We start from the raw sequence: 21,218 nt of genomic DNA, 5'->3' as shown, positions 1-21,218 counted from the left end.
AACAATCAAAAGAGATAAAGAAGGTCACTACATACTTGTGGGGGAAAGCTTCATGAGGAAGATATAACAATCATAAATATCTATGCACCAAATATAGAAGCAGCCAACTATGTAAGACAAATTTTAACAGACATGAAAAATGAAATAAGCAGCAGCACAATCATAACAGGGGAATGTAAAACACCACTGTCACAATGAGATAGATCAACTAGACAAAACATCAGCAAAGAAATAACAGAACTTAACCAAACTTGTGAACATGTGGACTTAGTAGACCTTTAGAGAGTGTTCCATCCAACAGCATCAGAATACACATTCTTCTCAGCTGCACATGGGACATTCTCTAAAATAGACCATATGCTAGTATATAGAACATGTTTAAGTAAATGTAAAGAAATTGAAATTATCCCATGTATACTATTGGACCGTAGTGCAATGAAATTGAAAATGAATGACAAAAGAAAGCACAAAAACTCCATAAACAGTTGGAAATTAAATAACATCCACCTGAATAACAAATGGGTCACAGATTGAAGTCAAAGTAGAGATTGAACTCTATTTACAATCAAATGAAAATGTAGATACAACCTACAGGAACCTGTGGGATGTAATGAAAGCAGTCCTCAGACAGAGATTCAAAGTGGTGAACTCCCACGTTTGGAAAACAGAACAAGCACAAATAGTCTTGTGCTGCACCTCGACTTCCTAGAAAAAGAGGAGAAAGTCAAACTCAGAGCCCAAAGAAGGCAAGAAATTATAAGCTCAGAGCAGAAATTATAAGCTCAGAGCAGAAATTAATGCAATGGAGACTAAAAAACAGTACAAAGAATTAATTAATTACAGAGTTGGTTCTTTGAAAGAATACATAAAATAGATAAATCCCTAGCCAACCTTATTTTAAAAAGGAAAGAAAAAACACATGCAATAAAAAATACATGCAATAAAGAATGAAAGGAGTGAAATCACTACAGATCTTAAAGAAATTCAGAAGATCATCAACACCTACTTTGAAAATCTTTACTCTCATAGGATGGAAAACACAGACAAAATGGACAGATTTCTAGATATGTATGAATTAACAAAGCTGAATGAAGAAGATATAAAAATTCTGAATAACTTAATATCAGCCAGTGAAATTGAGAATGTAATTAAGAACCTGCCAATGAAGAAAAGCCCCGGTCAGGATGGGTTCACTGCTGAATTTTACAAGCAATTTAGGGAAAATTTAACACCAATTCTTCTCAAATTCTTTAATGAAATTGAAAGGGAAGGAAGTCTCCCCAACTCATTCCTGGAGGCAAGTATTATCCTGATACCAAAACCAGAGAAAGATCCAACCGCAAAAGAGAACTACAGGCCAATCTCCCTAATGAATATAGATGCAAAAATTCTCAATAAAATACTAGCAAGCAGAATACAACAAATCATTAAGAAGATTATACACCATGACCAAGTGGGATTCATTCCAGGAATGCAGGGATGGTTCAATATATGCAAATCAATTGATGTAATACACCATGCCAATAGAGCCAAAGACAAAAATCGCATGATCATCTCCATCAATGCAGAAAAAGCCTTGGATATAGTCCAACACTCATTCCAGATAAAAACCCTACAGAAAATAGAAATAGATGGCCTTTACCTCAAGTTGATCAAAGTCATCTATGATAAACCAATGGCTAACAACATACTAAATGGTCAAAAATTGAAAACTTTCACTTTAAAATCAGGAACAAGACAAAGATATCCACTGTCACCACTCCTATTCAATATAGTTCTGGAAATATTAGCTAGAGCAGTTAGTGAAATTGTTAGTGAAATCAACTAAATTATCATTAGTGAATAGTTATTCACTAATGATAATTCACTAAATTATCATTATTCACAGATGACATGATACTCTACAGAGAAGACCCCAAAAACTCCACCAAAAGGCTCATGGATTTGATAACCAAATTCAGTAGCATAGCTGGATACAAAGTTAACACACAAAAATCAATAGCATTCCTGTATACAAGCGGCAAACAGACTGAGAGAGAAATTAGGGAAACCACACCTTTCATAATAGCATCTAAAAAGATGAAATACTTAAGAATCAATGTAACAAAAGTAAAAGATCTATACAGTGAAAATTATAGTGCTCTGAAAAAAGAGATCAAAGAAGATATCAAAAAATGGAAAGACACTCCTTGCTTGAGGATAGGAAGAACCAACATTGTGAAGAAAGCCACACTCTCAAAATTGTTGTGCAGATTCAATGCAATCTCAATTAAAATACCATTAGTATATCTCACAGATTTAGAGAAAACATTCCTAAAGTTCATCTAGAACCAGAAGAGGCCTAGAAAAGTGAAAGCAATCCTGGGAGAAAAGGAAAAGCAAGAGACATCACAATTCCTGATTTGAAATTATATTACAAAGCTACTGTGATAAAATCAGCATGGTACTGGCACAAAAACAGACCTGAAGATCAATGGAATAGATTAGAAGATGCAGACACAACTACAAACAAACTCAGTTACCTTATCTTTGACAAAGGGGCCAAACATGTTCAATGGAAGGAAGATAACCTCTTTAATAAATGGTTCTGGAAAAACTGGCTTTCCACATGCCAAAGACTAAAATTAGACCCATGTCATTCACCACACACTAAATTAAAGTCAAAATGGATAAAAGATCTAAATATTAAAACAGAAACACTAAATTTACTCAAAGAGAAAATAGGTAAAAATCTTGAAGACATAGGTGTAGGCAGAGAGTTTGTGAACAAAAATCAAACTGCACAGGAAATACTTCAAAAAATCAACAACTGGGATCTCATCTTACTGAAAAGTTTTTGCACATCTAAAGAAATCACCAATAGAGTAAAAAGAAAACCCCCGAATTGGGCAAAAAATTTAGCCAACTGCCCCTCAGACAAAGGATTTCTATCTAGGACATATAAAGAATTAAAAAAAAAAATCAGCACCCCCAAATTCGAAGACCTAATCCAAAAATGGGCATCTGAGATGAATACACATTTCTCAAATGAAGAAATACTAATGGCGAATAAATACATGGAAAAATGTTCAAGATCATTAGTCATTCAAGAAATGCAAATTAAATCAACACTGAGATTCCGTCTCACCCCTGAAAGAATGGCTATCATCAAGAAACCAACCAATAACAGTGCTGGAGAGGCTGTGGGGAGAAAGGAATCCTACTCCACTGCTGCTGGGAGTGTAGATTGGTGAAATCACTGTGGAAATCAATTTGGAGATTCCTCACAAAACTAGGATTGGAAGTCCCATTTAACCCAGCTATTCCACTTCTGGGCATTTTCCCAGAAGAATTAAAAACATCATACCCACAGCAATAATTGTGTACTCATGTTTTTAGCAGCACAATTTGCTATAGCTAAATCTTGGAAACAACCCAAATGCCCATCCACTGAGTAATGAATAAAAAAAAGTGGTATTTTTATACAATGGAGTATTACTCAGCTGTAAAAAGATAAACTTGAGGTTTTTGTAGGTAAATGGATGCAATTCTGGACCATACTCATGAGTGAAATAAATCAGGCCCACATGTGTAAACATCATATTGTCTCCTTGGTGTAGGAACCTGAAAGAGTAAGTGAAACTCAAAACGTACAATAGATGATAGGAAAGGGAAAGAAATTGCTCAAAGGAAGGAATGACTGGAATGAGGGAAAGAACAAAAAAGAAGGAAGGCAAAATGTGAATATATATATACGAATAGCTATGATAACTCTATTGCTGATGTCCGAAGGTGTATTGAAAGGAACAGTAAATGCTTAAAATTTTGTATGTTCTGATCAATTTTGCATGCTTGTATCTGGTAATCTGAGCAACTGATTCAAAGGTTACAATGTGCAATGGAATTACCATGGTAAATTCCTACCATCTTGTCTAGTGAAACACTGTATTATCTCTAATTTTTATCTAATAATTATTTTCTTATTCTCTTTAATGGTTTGAGCAATCTTCCATTCTTACATCTGGTAATCTGAGCAACGTAGTTGATGATAGTGATATGTAATATAACAACCACTGTTAATTCATATTATTTTGTCTTGAAACCCTGTATCACTTTAAATGTTCTTGCTTTGGTTTGTTTATGTTAATGATACTGGCATGCTGCTTTTGTTCTTTTTGTTGTTTATTTCTCATTTACTACTGTCTTTAAAATAAAAAGTTTAAAAAATATTTTAGTTATTGCCCTAAGGAAATGAGACATGGTCAAAGATTTATATTCAAGGTTGCTTGGTGTAACCCTATTAAACTCTTCGTTAATTTAAAAAGCTTAAATATACTATGCTTAACAAAATATGAACTGCTCAGATGATATATAAAAATAAAAACACTCTATAAAAAAACAACTGTGAAATCATAGCAGATGTTTTAAAATATATTTTGAAATAGGAAAATACATTCAAGATATATTGTTCACTAAGTATAAAAAAGGCTAAAAAGTAACATAGATGGCATGCTTGCCATGAGAAAATGATATTTTTTTTCTTCGTGTGTATAGCTACATATGTAAATGAGCATTTAGGCTGTTTCCTTGCCTTTACTAGCATAAAAATGCTCCAATGAACAACCTCATACATTTGTCATTTTGCAGAAGTACGAGTATCAAATCATCACTATGGCTTAATCCATTTTAAGAACTGTAATCTGTGTGCAAAGTGACACATACACAAAATTATTCATTGCAATGTTGGTTAAGTGTGTGTGCATCTATGTTGCATATGTTTGTGGAAGCACACACAGTGATTTAAGGACAAAAGGAAATGGAACAAAATGTAGCAGTGGTTCTTTTAGGGCAGTTTTAATTTTCATTTTTACATTCAGTTTAAAATACTTCTTAATGTCAATGTAGACAAAAATCAAACATTAGGATATATCCTTTGGGCCAGAGATATAGCTCAGCAGCACAAGTGCCTGCCTGGCAAGCTCAAGGTCCTGAGTTTGATTCCTGGTACAAAAAAAAAAAAAAAATCAAATGCTAGGAAAAAACTGTCAATGAGATTCAAACAAAAGGAAAAACCTTGCACTTAGATACAAAATACCTAAATTTAGGACATTTATCTGTTTTGTGATCTCATGTTAAAAAAAGATTGCAATTAGGGTAAGTAGAGTTTGATACAGTGTCTTACAAGTAATAGGCCAATAATATATATTTATTTCACACAACACATTATTTACACAAAGACTGTTGTCAAGATTTGTTTAGAAAATGCATGTGAGATGAAATAGAGGACACTGCATTGGGTGACACACCTCCTATGCAAAAGACAAATACTTGGTGTTCTCTCCATATGTAGAAGCTGAACAGGTTGATCCAAACGTATGTACTAGAGCCTGGGAAGCACAAGGGACAATTGGGATAGGGGAAGGCAGATAATAAGTACCAAAATGGTGAGATACAAGGGTAAATTCTGATGTGCTCTGGCACAGTGGGGGACTGTAGTCCACAATAAATTATTACATATCTTATGAATAATCAGAAGAGAGAAGCTCAGTCTTCAAATGGAGTAGTGATGAGGAAATAGAAATGTTCATTATCTAATTTGGTCAGTATCCATCAAATACATGTATTGAAATGTCACATTGTATCCCATAAATATGTACAATTGAAACCATAAAAATAATTTAAAAGTAGAATGCACATGAAAGCATTTAGCACATGGCAATAACATAACTGTCTATAGGAAATTATTGCCTGAATCTAAATTATCCATAACCCTTCCCTGGTGTCACCTAGACTCTACAGTGGAAAAGCAGAAGTACTGGTCACTAATGGCCACTCCTCTCCATTCAACCTAGTCTCTCTCATTTCTTGATGCTGTTGTATTGCTTAAAATCAATCACATAGCTACCTGACCCTGACCTTTGGGAAGAGACTGCATTCAATAAGTCTCCCTATCAGGAGCTCACCAACCATCTTGTGAAAACCCACACCAGAGTCTCTGTCCAGAGGACTCAAGCTCCAGCAGTAGCTACAACATAAGGGTTCTTACACAAGAAAAATAAAATAAATAAAATCTATCAATGCAAAAAACAAAAACAAAAAAACAAGAAACAAACCAAATAAACAAAGAAAAAAATGAATCTGACTTTCTCCTGGCCTCTGGATAACAAGCAATAAAAGAAAAAAACTTTTATCTTTCTCCTTGAACTCTTCATTTTCTTCTTTTCTTGCTTAAATCCAGGTCCAGTATACATTTGAGTCATCCTTTGGTAAATAGTTTCTTCCCTGTCAACAACTTTGTCAATCTTTCTGAGCATCAGTACTTTCATGTGAGGAACTCTAAACCTACATACCCATTGCACAGCATGGTGAACTATCTAAAGAGTACAGTCTTCATGAAGAAATGAGAATAGTGATTCTAACCATTTAGCAAATGTTGTCTGGCAGGAGGACACAGAATAATTTGTGTCTAAATGGCCAGAGTCCAGAGCTAAGAGAAATCTTGATTGAAAAAAAAGAGGGGCTGGGGGTTTAGCTCAGCGGCAAAAGCGCCTGCCTGGCAAGCGCAAGGTCGTGAGTTCGATTCCTGGTACCGGAAGAAAAGACAAAAAAAAAAAAAAAAGATATATTATGGACCTGTATATAGGGGTGATATAAGATTTTAGAGTTCACTGGATATGCAGGATGAAAAGAGGGAAGTAGTCAAAATGACTGAAGTTTAACATTCCAAGCCCAGGGTATGTTAGTACTGTGGATGGGCACATAAGCACTGGAGACTAACAGGAAAAACTCACTTTGGGACTTAATGGTTTGGGGCAGGGCAGAAATTTCTAGACAATGTTCAGAAGCAGTTTAAAAGCTAACCCTATACATCAGATTGACCTCGGCTAGAGGTATAGATAAAAGAATTATCGATTTGAGTAAGTAGACAGAAGGCATGGAATACAGCTGAAATCATCACAAAGACACCAGAGCCTAATGGAGCCACCATACTTGGAGGAAAAGAGATATAAAAAGGAGTTCGATATCTACAGAGCTGAGTACACAGACAGTACAATGCTAGGGTGGGAAAAAGTTTCAATATTAAGATGTATAAAAATGGAGATAGATATTCTGTACCTACAAAGAGGAAAGAGCTGTACTCTATGGTTGAGTAAATTGAAGAAAAGACCTCATGCCTCTCCTTCACCTTGCTTTCGTTAAAATTTGATATAAATCAGACTCACATGAGAAAACATCATATTATCTCCCTAGTGTAAAACCTGAAAGACTAAATAAGATCCAAAGGCTACAATAGGTATAGTGAAAGGGAAAGAAACTGCTCAAAAGGAAAGAACAACCGTGATGGGGAAAAAGAGAAAAAAAGGAAGGGAAAAAGAGATATGTATATACACACAGACAGCTAAGATAATTGTACTACTAATTTTTATTAGTTCATTGAAAGGAACAGTTAGTGCTTATATTGTTTGATCAGTTTTTCATGCCTATATCTGGTAATCGGAGCAACTAGTTTGAAGATAACAATATGCAATATAATAACCACTGTTAACTTCCTAAAACATTTGATATATAAACTATGAAAAACAAGATGACAGTGTTGAGCTGAAGCAATAATACAATGTTCAAATGTACTTCAGTAGCAAGTCAGATCTTCACTAAAATCTTTTAGAAGCCCTTGGGATATTCTGAACTCTGTCCTTTGGAAACTAGGGGTATTAATTTTGTGGCTCATTTAGTCTAAGTGGGCTTTGCATTATTAATAAAGGATATGCTTTTGAGCTATTGGGCTATTTCACTGTGTGTAGAATCCAGTACTTCTTATCTTGGACAGTGGATAGTTCCCAGGCCACCTTGCCTCCTCTCAGGATGCATGCAGACACCTGTACATAAATACTTTAAGACAGGGCATCCTCTTCCTGGCTAGCTGCACCCTAATATCCTCCCTTCTGCCCCCAAAGAAACTAGTATTCCTCTTCCCTGACCTCTACCCCATGTAAGTGTACTTGTCAAGTGTTTCCTAGTCTCCCTCCTTCTCCTCAACCTGCTCCCACCCCCAAAAGTCTTCTGCATCTGGTCAGGCAGGCCCAGAGACATATGTGGATCGCGACAGTGACATTACCCAGCTGCAATAAGAGAGAGAAACAGCAGGGGGAGTTTCTTTGAGCCTGGTTCACTATCTCCTGCCTTTCTTAGAAGGACTCCCTTGAGTCAGAGAAACATATACAAGGTAAAAAGAGATGCTGATATGTTAGACAGTGGGGTACCTGAACTCTTCTTTAAAAATTTCTTTTCTATGACTTTCAGGTGATCGTCAATATAATCATCCGATTTTAAGCAGTGCTACCCAGACCCCTACACATGGTGAGAGATGACTGACAGCACTCTGCACTCCATCCTCATTCCATGTTGTTCCATGCTAACCACAGATGCCCATCAGCATCAAACACATGGTCACTGACTCCCTGAAACTAAGCAGGTGGAAGGAGCCATGTGCTAGCCATTCTCCAGGGCCACCCATATTCACTCTGCCTTTTAGACCATTATCCCCTTGGAGTTTCTGTCTCTGGATAACAGAGCAATTTTTGCCACAAAAAGGAAGAAGCTTGATCCATTCTTAACCCATTCATGCTTGCGATGTATATCATTCCTTGCAGGCATACATTCTATATGTCTAGAGCAAGGCGAATCAAAAGCTTCTTATGGTATCATTCACAAATGACATGAGACTTGGTTAAGTTACCTTGATGCTCCCCATACTAATTACAATTTGATGAAACTCAAAACTGATTTGGGACTTAGCCTCTTGGCAAGAGAAAAGGGCGAAAGCTGTAGAGTGTTAACATTGTGCCAAAGGGTTACAAAACCATGTTTCCCTCTTAGCGTTTCATGTGCTCCCAACAGATTGAAACTTACATTTGAAACCACAGAGGAAAACTATCTCAATGCCTTTCCCAAACTTAGTAAAATGTAAGACAGTAATGTAAATGGTGAACTCTCAGTCACTCTTGCCTCTTTGCTATGAAGGAGTAAAACCATTATTGAAGTTTTCATGAGAGAGAAACTCAAAGTAAATCAACGACCCACCTGGTAGAGAGAACTACAACTCACATGGCAGATTATGCAGTACTTCAGCACTGAGGTTGGGGGACATTTTAATTAGGACAAGAGGAAGAGAATATTTTGAGATGATCCTCCAGAGCTGTGGAAATACATAATGAAAGCAGCAGTAAATGAAATGTTTCACATTATTGGACACAAGAAAAATTAGAACTGGGAGAAATTGGAGAGATCAGTTACAAGAGGTTGACAGCAGTGGCAAAGTTAACAATGGGAACAGAGAGGAGGACTGAGATATGAAACATTTTGAAGAAAGAATTGGAAAAGCCTTGCCAGTAACAGAATATGGCTGATGAGAGCCAGTGCTGAGGACGACAATGAGCCAAGATTGATTAGAAGAACGGGAGTGGGGCTATTGACACTAGCCAAGCAATCAGGAAAGCAGCCAGGATGCACATAGGGTAGAATTGTTGGTGGGAGCTTAGATCTGGACATCTAGCTAGATTTGATATGACTGTAGGATATGCAAGAAGAATCACACAACAGGCAGCCGGAAATACAGAGATAAAACATGGGGAGAGGTGGAAGCTGAAGATATAAGTTGATCTTTGAAGACTGTAACAGGAGTTGGGGGTGGAGGCAATCTGTGCAAGAATCCTGAACAAGAAAAGCAGAAGGCAGAGACAGGGAGCCCGGGGGAAGCCTATGGCAATGAATACCAAGAAGAGGAGCCAGAAAAGACAAGCAAGGAGAGCTCCCACTTGCTCAGTGACATTCTGGAAGAACAACTGCTGAGCTGGCTTTCCTCAGAAGGAGCCAACACAAGTACAAACTCCTGAATACAAAAGGAAGAACCATTTTTTTCTCTATCTCTTACTTTCTTGTCTCTTCCAACTGGTACAAAAAAAGGAGAGCAGGTGAGCTTCAGTCCCTGGTTTTGCGAAGCCCACAGTGCATTAGCAATTTTCTCTGGATTGCTTTCATGGATATGACCCCTCCCCTCAAGGAACTGGAAAAGCCACGATTAAGACAGGAAGAGACCTGTGTGTGCTGGACAAGCAAGGAGCATCAATTGAATCCTTATTTTGGACCATGCAATATAAAAGGATCAGAAGAATTGGAGGGCTAGTGGTGTAGCTCAGTGATAGAGTGCTCCCCTGACATTTATAAAGCCTTGGGTTTCATCCTGTGAAAGAAAGAAAGAGAAAGAGAGAAAGAGAGAGAAGAAAGAAAAAAGAGAAAACAAAGAAAATGAAAGAAGAGAAAAAGAGAAAGAAAGCAAAAGAAGGAAAGAAAGAAAGAAAGAGAGAGAGAGAAAGAAAGAGGGAAGAAGATCAAGGGAAGGAAAGAAAGAGGAAGAGCGGGACAGGAGGGAGTAAGGAAGGAAAAAGAAAGGGAGAAAGAAAGAGAGAGTGGGAAAAGAGAAGGAGGGAAGAAGGAAAGGAGAGATAACAGGAAAAGCAAGCAAGGTTTGTGCAGTCAGGGGCATTACAATCTTTAGAGCTCAACAAGATTGACTCAAAGCAAATTACTAGAGACCAGTTAGATACTAAACTGAGTAGAACTTACAAGAATAGCAGTGTAAACTGGAACAGCAGACACTGTATGTGCTGAAAAGATGTGAGATGGCCAGAGCCAAGGCCTTTAGTCAAAGGAGAAGTTGAGAGAAGGAAAAAGGAATATATTTCGATAGGAAGAAGAGTTTGAACTAGGGATCAGTGGAAATCTTGGTGGATAAAGAAGGCAAGAAAGCTGGCCTTGGCTCAGTGGCATGTGAAAAAAAAACACTGGTTAGACTACAGTATCCAGAAATGTTGATCTTGGAAGAGGGTGAACTGAGAAATGCCTTCATTGGAAATATGATATCAACAGGCAAAGGAAAGTCTGTTCACCAACATGGCTAGAAGTAAAAAAGACAGAGCTAAGAGATTGGTGGCTGTTAACCAAGTGGAAGAAGCAATGCTTTCTGGTCCCTGCCCTCTTCAGTTCCCAGCATCTGTCATGATCTCTGCCAGGGAGGACTTTTCTGTACAACATGTTCTGATCACCCCCTCACATATGTACCAAGCTGGGCTGGGGTGAACACCAGCATATTGGCTGAGATCCTCTGGCTCAATCCCCAGTACTGGGGGTGACAGTGCAGGCAGAAAGGAACAGTGATGCCAGGAGTTCCCTGTGCCTGGGATGCCTTTGCATAAGGCCTAGGAGGGCTTCCCTCTCTCCCAGTGTTCATAGAATGTTGTGTCCCATGATTCAGCACTCTCTGCTTAGAGGATTAAGAAATCATAGTCCATTTGCACATCTGTCCCCACATTTGAGTCTTCTACTTCTCAGTCTTCTTTGGTCGTGAAGTAGCCCAACCAGAGAGGATGGAGGGGTGATACAGCAAATGTAGCCCCCCACCTCCCTCACTTCTTGGAATGATACCATAATTTCCCCCAGCACCCACCTGTTGACTTCTTTTTGTGGCTTCTCTCTTCTCATCTCTCAGAACAACAAAGCCTGCTTTCCTGGGTCTTCATTCCTCTCGGATCCCCATTTTAGCCACCAACCCTCAGCAGGTCATGCATCCCCTCTCCTGTGTTATCCCTAATCTGGCAACCCCCCAGACCCAACTCATCCTGCATGGTGCCCCAGTAATCACTCACTTTATTACCCTTTCACCGTATTTTCCATTCCTTCCTCCATCTTTTTAACTGAGTTCTGACAATGAATGGCATTCCATTCCTTCTTCTGATTTGGGAACCTCAAGGCTGTATCTCTGGGGAAGAGGGGGGAAGTACGAAGGGTGTGATGAGTCCTTTTGTGTACATTCTTTCCTCTAGCAGCTTAGAGTTAACTCAAGGGTCTTCTGAGAAGGGAATTAAAGTAAGATACAATGGTTGTGTGGCTCACAGGGCTTGTCAGGTGTGGAGCATGAAAATTCCCAGGTGGGTGCTTCCCAGGTAGGGGCATGAATTATGGATAGAGTAGGGGAGTGGCAGCAGAGTTGGGTCTTAGACTAAGTTCTTCTGTGGTACGTAAAGCAAGGCACTACAGCTCCTCCAAGGTCAGGTTTGTCTGACCTGGAGAGGTGTGCCTATAACTATTAGGAGATGGATAGCACCTTTGCACAGTAGATGGTTTTATGATGCTCCTTGGCTGCAACAGTTTTATATTTTCATCAGATTACCCAGTGGTATACTTAGAGCAGTGATCTGCTTCCAAGATTCAGAGTTGAGTCTGCTACTCAAGAACTCCTGTGGGAGGTGGTCAGTGACAGCTAAAACAGCACCTGTCCCCAGGCTATTGACAACTGGACTTGAGCATGAGGGCAACTGTCAACAGCATTTCCTGTGTGCTAGCACAGAGGGCCAGGAAACCAGGACTCTAGTTAAGGATGAATTAGAAAGTACAGAGAGAGGACCTGAACATTCCTCTGTCCAAGTCTTCACTAATGCAACACATCTCTCCCCTTTTCTTGCAGAGAAGCCCCGGATGAACAACATCCTGACATCAGCCACCGAGCCCTATGACCTCTCCTTCTCCCGCTCTTTCCAGAACTTGGCACACCTACCCCCATCCTATGAGTCTGCAGTGAAGACCAACCCGAGCAAGTACTCATCTCTGAAGAGGCTAAGTAAGCCAAGTCCCTCCCAGGGTTGAGGTCTGTCCCTGATGTCTCCAAGAAATCTTCCTCTGTCTGTTTCTCTCTCTTGACCCATCCCCAAGAGAACAAGTGCTCAAGGCCAAGAACAAAGCCTGAGTTGCATGTAGGAAGAAGAGTATATGCAAGTCTCTTGCTTTTGTTCTTTGGAGCCTGAGTCTATTCTTCCCAGGGACAGAATATAGGCCATAGAAACTTAGATCTGCACTTCTATATGAGGCAGCACTCCAACTCTTGCACCAGTTCAACTGCAAGAGAAAGACTTTCCCAGCCCTGCACACTTGCCCATCTGCTTCTGCAAATCATGGGTTTTCATTGCTCTTTGTCCCATTTTAGAATAGTAGTTAACAATGTCCAGAGCTTTTTTTGAGACCCGTAGGTCAGCTCCCTCTCTAACTCAGCCAACACCATCTAGAGAGCCTGAGACTCGCAATCTCTTGTGCATATCCTGTTTCATTAGGGATTCCTGGTCTTTCACTTGAGTTTTAGGGAGTCTGTGGATCTTGAGGGGTTTGACACTAAAATGCCAAGGAAATACATTGAGGGACCACTCTTCTTCCTTGGACTTCAGACCCTTGGGTCTTCTCCCTGAGTTTTCTTATAAATCTCTTTTGATGACCACTAACTACTGAAGCCCCAGCCTACAAGGCAATGTACCCTAATAGACCACCCCAAGCTCACATCACCCATCCCCATGGGGGAACACTGAGTTTCTATGGGAGGAAGTGGGCATCTCTGATGATCTAAGAAATCTGATTGATGCCCTGAGTCAAGAAAACATGGCTCAGTTGCCAGAATACACCCATCAGTAGCCCCTCTGCGCCAATTTAAAAGGAAGCAATGTTTTGAGTTTGGTGCAGATCTTGAGGGTTGTCTGAAGGAGTTCTCCCTGCTGAAATGTGGGGTGATTCAGGTTTGTGTGTGTGCTGTGTGAGCTTGAGAGGGCCTACTTGATAGAGAGGACAATGGAGCATTTGAGTGAGGTTCAAGTGTCTGAGCATTCCAGCCTTCTGTGTTGTGGGCACAAGCGCAGTACTGTAGGCTGATGACATGGTTGTACAGAGGTTAGATGCCCATGCATCAGCTTCCTGTGCACTGTCGGCTGCTCCAGAGAAGGTGTTACTATGTTCGTAAGTTACCAGGCATGCTTTCTCACAGATGCCTCTTAGCTAGAACATCTTGCGTTTTTCCAGCTGGAGGCTGGATCTGTGACTCAGCTTCCATAAAGAGAGGATCTAGACCTTGTTCAGAAACTCCAGGGGCTACTTGGGTGCTCCATCAAGACAGGATGCCATGAGATGTCAGGACTGTGGTGTGGTACATACAGCACAGGAGTAGGAGGAGCCCAAGGGGTTGGACTTGCCCTTATCTGCCATGAGCTCTCTGGGGATCTTGAAGAGGTCCCTTAACCTCTTGCTACTCGAAGTGGTCCTTGGACCAGGAACAGCGCCTGGGACTGTGTTAGAGATGCAGTCTCTTGGACACATCTGAGGCCCTGGGTCGGAATCTGCAGTTCACAAGCTTCCAGGTACTGGCTGGCACATTCAGTGGAACAGCACCACCTTCGCCTGAGCCTTCAGGTCCTACTCTATAAACAGAAAGGGTTTAACAGCATTGTTCTTGAAGATTTATAGGCAGATGACTCAGCGATAGGGCTGTGGGGCTTTCTCCAAGCTCTCTCCCTGGTGTCACCCCATTTCCTTCTGTCTCCTTCCTCTGCAGCGGACAAGGAGGCTGATGAGTACTACATGAGGCGGAGGCACCTGCCTGACCTGGCGGCCCGCGGCACCCTCCCACTCAACGTCATCCAGATGTCTCAGCAGAAGCCGCTGCCGCGGGAAAGACCACGCAGGCCCATCCGGGCCATGTCCCAGGACAGGGTCTTGTCCCCGCAACGGGGCCTGTCGGATGAGTTCAGCATGCCCTATGACCGCATTCTGTCTGATGAGCAGCTCCTTTCCACTGAGCGCCTGCATTCCCAGGACCCGTTGCTGTCGCCGGAGCGGACGGCCTTCCCCGAGCAGTCCTTGTCGCGGGCCATCTCCCACACGGACGTATTTGTGTCCACGCCCGTGCTGGACCGCTACCGCATGACCAAGATGCACTCCCATCCCAGTGCCTCCAATAACTCCTACGCCACCCTGGGCCAGAGCCAGACAGCAGCCAAGCGCCACGCCTTTGCCTCGCGCAGACACAACACCGTGGAGCAGCTGCACTACATCCCGGGCCACCACACCTGCTACACGGCCAGCAAGACTGAAGTGACAGTGTGACCGACAGAGCCCTGCTGGGTGCTTGGCGGGGTGGGGTGGGGCAAAACAGAGCAGAGGTCAGGAGCAGAACGTCCAGCCTTCTGCTTGTCCCTTTCCCTTTCCAGTTCTCCTCCATTGGCGGAAGGGGTGGGCCACCTTTGTCCAGAAAGCCATACCCCAGCTCCGATGGCCTGGCCCAACACACTCGACCCAGGACCTAGAGCATCTGCTTTCACTCTTCCAGTACAATCAATGGGGAGCAAGGAGCAGGTGGAGCCCCAGTCCCACCCCTGCCACCTTCACCAACGTCCTTCAGTCCCACACCCTCCTTCCCATCCAAGGCACTCTGCCCAGGTTCTGTCAGCCAGAAGACCCTCACCTGCCCCTGATCTAAAACTGTCCGGATTGGAACAGGCCAGTGGGTACAGTCAGTGGGCTGACCAAATAGGCTACTCGGTCTTATCCATTTACCTAGAACCACATCACAGAAATCTTCTAGTGCCTAAAAACTGCCTGCTTGCTCTCCGAGACAGAGAGCTGCTGTGTTATAAGCACAATACTGATTCTCTTCTGCCTGCTGGAACTCTCGGGTCCCCACCAAGTGAGTGGCCCTTCCTTTGCTGACCCTGGCCCTTCATCCCTCCCTGGGACAAGGAGGCTTCCCTTCCTGCAGCTGCGTCCTCTTGTTGGAAACCCTGTCCCATTCCAGCTGGCTGCCCTGGCCCCTCTTCTGGTGTGGTGGGGGAGGCTTTGCTCTCCTCCAGCCTAGCTGTTTCAGTTCTTTAAGGCTTTGGTATTGGGGTGCAGGGACTTTAGGGGAGTCTTCCTGGCCACCTGTTTATCTCCCCCACTGCCTCCAGGCCTCTAGGTCTGAACTCTGAGCTAGGGTGGGGAGGGCCACTGTGATGCCCAGGATCTCAGGGGCTCACCATTCCCATCATTCAAGGCTCTGCTTGTCCCCCACCATGCACCTCAGGCAGGACAGAGGCAGAAGCTTGTACAGAGAAGATGCTCAGCCCCAAGTAAGGAGGACTTTCTCTAGGCTGGCTGTCCTGCACTTGCCTGCTCCTCTTTCCCCACTGCCAACCACTTAGTGGGCTCCTTCTCTACTCAGATCGCCTTCTCTCCCTGCCTTCCTTTCCCACCATGTATCTTCTCCTGTACCCTCTAGTTCCATTACTCTCCCCTGGCTGCCCTTCCTCCCACCAGTGCATCAAAGGATCAAAGACCCATTGGTAAATGCAAATAGACAATGGTACTGATCCAGGCTACTAGTTCAGGAGCTAATTGGGCGTCTCCCCAGCTAATTAGTTCCATTACTCTCCCCTGGCTGCCCTTCCTCCCACCAGTGCATCAAAGGATCAAAGACCCATTGGTAAATGCAAATAGACAATGGTACTGATCCAGGCTACTAGTTCAGGAGCTAATTGGGCGTCTCCCCAGCTCATCGGTCCTTCCCTGCAGGGGGCACTGTAACTTCAGGCAGGTCCGTTCCTGCCCTCAGCTCTGTGAGGGGCCCCCAGTGGTAGCCCATCACAGCCCCTTCTCTCTCTCCCAACTGAGCAGTGGAAAGGGTGTGCCCACCTCTAGAGAGCTAACATGAACACAGCAACACCTCCCCCACATCTGCCCCGCAACATCAGGGGAAGAGATACAGAGGCTCCCAGTTCTCAGGGACAGGATGTCTCCTGGTCTGGGGCTGGGAGGAATCAGCTCCAGACTGTTTGGTGAAGGTGTAATACTAAAACTAGGATGTCACCAGTCAGATTCCAGCAATAATGCCCTTAAGGAGGATTTTACATTCTCTTAGCTCCACATGAATAGTCTTTTAAAAAGGTGGGGAGAACTCATCTGTCCTGAGAATTTTTAATCTAACCAAGTCCAAAAACTACAAAGAAATTTTTGGACTGCTTCCTCTTACAGAAGTCAACAATTCCAAACTTCTCTCCTCCTCTCCCCAAAGCTCACCTTCCAGGCTGAACAGGACTGGGTCATATGAATCACAAGGGGACAGAGGTTGGAGGTTATGACCACAGTCCTCAGCATCTGCACTGGGGAAATGTCCCCGGGACCCTGAGGATGGGAGATGAGGACTGACCCCCTCTGCTTTCCTCCCCACAAACACATAAACCTTCTGAAGGGCTGGTCCCCATGGGTTTATGAGCATTTGTTCCAGAAGGTAAGACTAAGGGAGATGGAAAAAAGGAAACTGATCTACATAAAGCAGATGGCAGTCGTAGAAGCAAAAGTGTGTCTTACAACTGGGCTCCTAAGCCTGGAACCCTTTGACTCCTTAGCCCTTGGCCAGTTCCCCTGAAGACCACTTGTTTGTGGGGAGGGGAAAGGACAGGTCATGGGTAGGTGAAAGCTGTTCCCCTGGTGTTTATACTATACATACTAAACCAGAGATCTGTCTCATCCTGCCGAAACATGTTCTGGACTCTAGGTTCTCTAGCCCTCAGGGGAATCTTCCCCTGGGCTCCCTGCCCCCAACCTTCTCTCTGACAAGGTGTGTTTCTGTCTGTCTCAGGGTTTGGTTCATAGGTTGATTTCAAAATAGTTTTTATTCCAAGTCTTACCACTGTCAGGTTTAAAAATCTCTTTCATCAGTTGAATCATCATTTGAAATCAGAAAATTCAGCGTGGATAATTATCCTTTGTAAAGGAGTTCTTTTGCTTTATCCTGAGGCCTGGAACAAAGAAAAAGAGAGGAAGGAGAGAGAGAGGATAGTGGAAAAGAAAGAGATAGAGATAGAGGGCCTGTAGACTCGCTCCATTTCAGATTCCTGCTTCAGACTCCAGAAACTGTCTTAATTGGGACATGAAGGTACAGTAGTCACCACTTAGACCCAGTTCTATATTACCCTGTTTCAGTAGCTTGCAGTCAACCATGGTCCAAAACTAGTAATATTTACCCTGGCTAAAAAGAGAGAGGACATTCACATAACTCTTATTACAGTATATTGCTATAATTGTCCTATTTTATTGTTAATGCTGTTCACCTCTTCTTGTGCTTAATGTGCAAATTAAACTTCATCACAGGTATGTATGCATAAGAAAAAATAGAGTTTGTATGCGATTCAGGGCTACCCCCGGTAAGGGGAGATCCACAATAAGAGGGGACCTCATCTGCTCAGCCGTTTCATCCATCTCTCTAGAATAAGCAAAACCATACTGCCAGATAGGTTCATTTAAGTGTGCATTCTGGTTCTAGAACTCAGATGTCACAGCTTCCAGCCCAACCATGCTAGTGGCCTTGCTACATACAGAAGGGCCGCTCCTCCCTCATAGAGGGCACCTGTCCCTAGCAAAGGAATCCTAAATCCCAAGATTTTCCTCTGCTCATTCTGTTCTCTCTTGTGTCTCCATTGCTCTGTTAGGGATGGACTGGGTTTGCACAGGTTTCTCCTGACCTGAATGTTCTTCTGGAGGCTTTCTGTGTCTTTTGTGCCCTTGCAGTCTTGCTTCCTCCAGTAAACTCCTGGGTCTAAGCACTCAGGAATCACAAAGGCTTTGCAGGAATTCCTTAATCTCTTAAGTGGGCTTCTGCCCATGCACCTGGAGTGATAGGTCTCTGTCCCTTAGAAAGTACCCCCTCCTGCAGGCTGAAGTTCCTCCCCTTCTCTTTTCACTTTTGCTTCCCTTTTAACCTCAATCTCCTATACCAGTTCCCTCTTCCTTTCTTCTCATTTGTTTCCTTGTTTACTTTCCTTCATCCAAAATTTATTTTCCTTGATCCTGTTATAGTCTGTAGTTTTCAGAATTAGAGCTCTGAAGGAAAACTGCAGAAGAACCAGGAATTCTTCAAGTCCTCTGTTTACCTCTCTGGTGTATCCTTCACTTCCTACATCTGTGAGATGATATTCAAGGGCATGAAGCCAAGGGCTCTCCCCCTCTGACCTTTGGGAGGGGAAAGAGAGACTGCTGGGCCAGAGGTGTTACAGCCAAAAGATCAGCTTTGGTTCCTACACCTATAAAACCCGTGAAGCTCCTGACCCAGACTGCTACTAGCTACTAGGCTCCTGCTCCAGCCAAATTTTCATACCTTTGGGGACTCTCAGCCACTCACTCCCCTTTCCTGCAAGTGAGCGTGCCTCACAGTTACTCCTTTGTCTCAGAAGACTTGAAGGCCTCAGGACTCTCCAAGCATGGAAGAGTATCCATCCCAACATCCCTGCCACCAAACTTAATTCATCTCCTTCAAAGACACCTTGTCCAGCACCAGCCTCCTACCCTAATTCCTTCCATTAGCAACTGTGGACTTGACACAAGGTAATAGTTTGAAAGGGCTGCCAATCACATGGACCCTAGAAGGCACCTGCTCTGAGAAGGGCTGGCTCATTACTTTCCATATGCCATAGGCATTCCTCTGTCATCCTCTCTGAATCTAGGGAACTTTGCTCATGAATATTTTCAAGGAAGTCTGTTGTGCTTTGATGAAGTATTTTGAGGAGTTAAATGTTATTTTTTTATGAAATGCAGCATTTTAATGGCAAATTCAATATGAAAAGGCAGCCTTCCTGGGCTCTATATTTGATTTTGGAAGGCAGCATACTCAAGGAGAAAAAGGTACAAAGCTGAGGCTCTGGAGATGCAGCTTCCAGCCCTGGCTGTGTCTCCATCTCACCACGTGACTGAGAGGACTCACATTCCTGCTTAGTACCTCAGTTTACCCATCTATAAAATGAGGGGCTTCAATTAGATATGATTCCAAGTTTCCTTCAGCTCTCACATTCTAGGACTTGCATTTCTCATCTGTGTCCTTTTCTTTCCTCACATCCCCTCCACCTCAACTGAGCTGTATACATCTCACCTATGCCTTCCCCCTACAGAGACATCTCAGACGCCCCAATTAGCCACAAGACTCCTCACCAGAGATGGGATTGGCCTGATGGTCTTGGCCAACCACGGATGTTCTCATGCCTGAGGATGAAGGGCCTGACCATTCAGCAAGATACCAACCATGTGTCACGAAGCCTCTCCTACAGACACACCTAAGCCACCTAGGTGTCTGTGTCACTAGAAAATTCTGAGTTTGGAGTTTTCATTTTTGATACGGTCCTTATAGCTGGAGGGAAGCAGTTCCAATTTCAAAGAGGGGACTAGAAAAGAAAGATTTGTATGTCAGCCTATGAAGTTTGGGCATGAAGTTTGTATCTAAGGACAGCTGAAAAACACATGCCAAGCCTCAGAGATGCACTCTTGGCAAAGGTTCCATGTGGCAGAGGATGTTATTGTATCCCACTCTGGAATGTTCTCCTGAACACAAAGACTGGACACTGAGGTTCCATTCCAACTGGAGAGGAGGAGGCACCCAACCTGGGCTGCTAGGAGGTGGGCTTTCACCTCATCCTAGTATCTTTCTGTCCCCTGCTTGTGACACTACTGCCTTCCCAGTGAAGGCTTGTGAAGCAAGAATGGAGATTCCAAGTCGGTACCATCAAACCTATATTGTAAATCGGCAAATACATTAACCTTTCATCATTCAGAAAAAGGACACTGTATGCTTCCATAAGACCCTTCCTGCTGAGGGAAGAGAAGACCCTGCTCAACTTTTCTGCCCATCCTGCAGTGACCCTTGAATGCCACTTCATGAGAGGACCCATTCATTTGCTTCGTAGTGGAAAAAAAAAATTCCTCTAGTTCTATAACACAACTAGATATTTTGTAGTAAAGAATTCTTGAAATTCTCTAATAAAAAGCAATTCTTACTATAATATTTTTAGTTTGGGGACACACTTTCCTAAGGGGAATTAATGAACATTTTTATGCATTAGCCCAATTTATGGATTCTGTTTATTATATATGGTAGTATTGATGAAAATGACCTTTCTATCCGTACCTTTGCGATTTCTTCATTCCTCATATGTAAGCTTCACAATGAGCAGTGCTCTTGTTTCTGCTCCTGTACAAATCTCATCGTCATCCTTACCTGTCAAAGCACATTCTATATGTACTGTAAACAGATATCACTTTAGTAAGATTTAGTCTTAAGAATTTTTCCACTTTTGTCAGTAACAAATATTTATGGATTAAAAAAAATAAAGCTGTTTCAACACAACTTGCGTCTCTTAAAGTAGCTACAAGCTTATTTTTGTTGAGTCTAAACTAATAATAATTAGAAAGCATATAGAATATCATTGAAGTTGAAAGTGGAAGCAAAGACTGAAAACGAACAGGAACTAGGAAACTTTTATGGGGTGATAAGGATATTTTAAAACTGGACTGTGGTGGTAGCTGCAAAACCGTAATTATGAAAGTGTATACTTCCGATGGGTTCACATTAT

General features: G+C 42.5%; 1 protein-coding gene across 1 annotated transcript in view; it reads left to right on the top strand.

The window, feature by feature from the left end:
• Positions 1 to 20,992, top strand: part of Shisa6 (shisa family member 6) — a gene marked incomplete at its 5' end in the record, with an annotated part of 297,390 nt that extends 276,398 nt beyond the window's left edge. Inside the window, 3 exons of the mRNA XM_005399742.2 lie at positions 8,281 to 8,337; positions 12,500 to 12,652; positions 14,402 to 20,992. Coding sequence (XP_005399799.1) covers positions 8,281 to 8,337; positions 12,500 to 12,652; positions 14,402 to 14,952 — 761 coding nt within the window. The remainder of the gene's footprint in view (positions 1 to 8,280; positions 8,338 to 12,499; positions 12,653 to 14,401) is intronic.
• Between the last annotated feature and the right edge of the window lie 226 nt (positions 20,993 to 21,218).

This window comes from Chinchilla lanigera, unplaced genomic scaffold (genome assembly GCF_000276665.1).
Source record: "Chinchilla lanigera isolate Chin_1 unplaced genomic scaffold, ChiLan1.0 scaffold00066, whole genome shotgun sequence".
NCBI lineage: Eukaryota > Metazoa > Chordata > Mammalia > Rodentia > Chinchillidae > Chinchilla > Chinchilla lanigera.
Note: the sequence above shows the minus strand (reverse complement) of the source record. Positions and strands in the feature narration are given on the sequence as shown.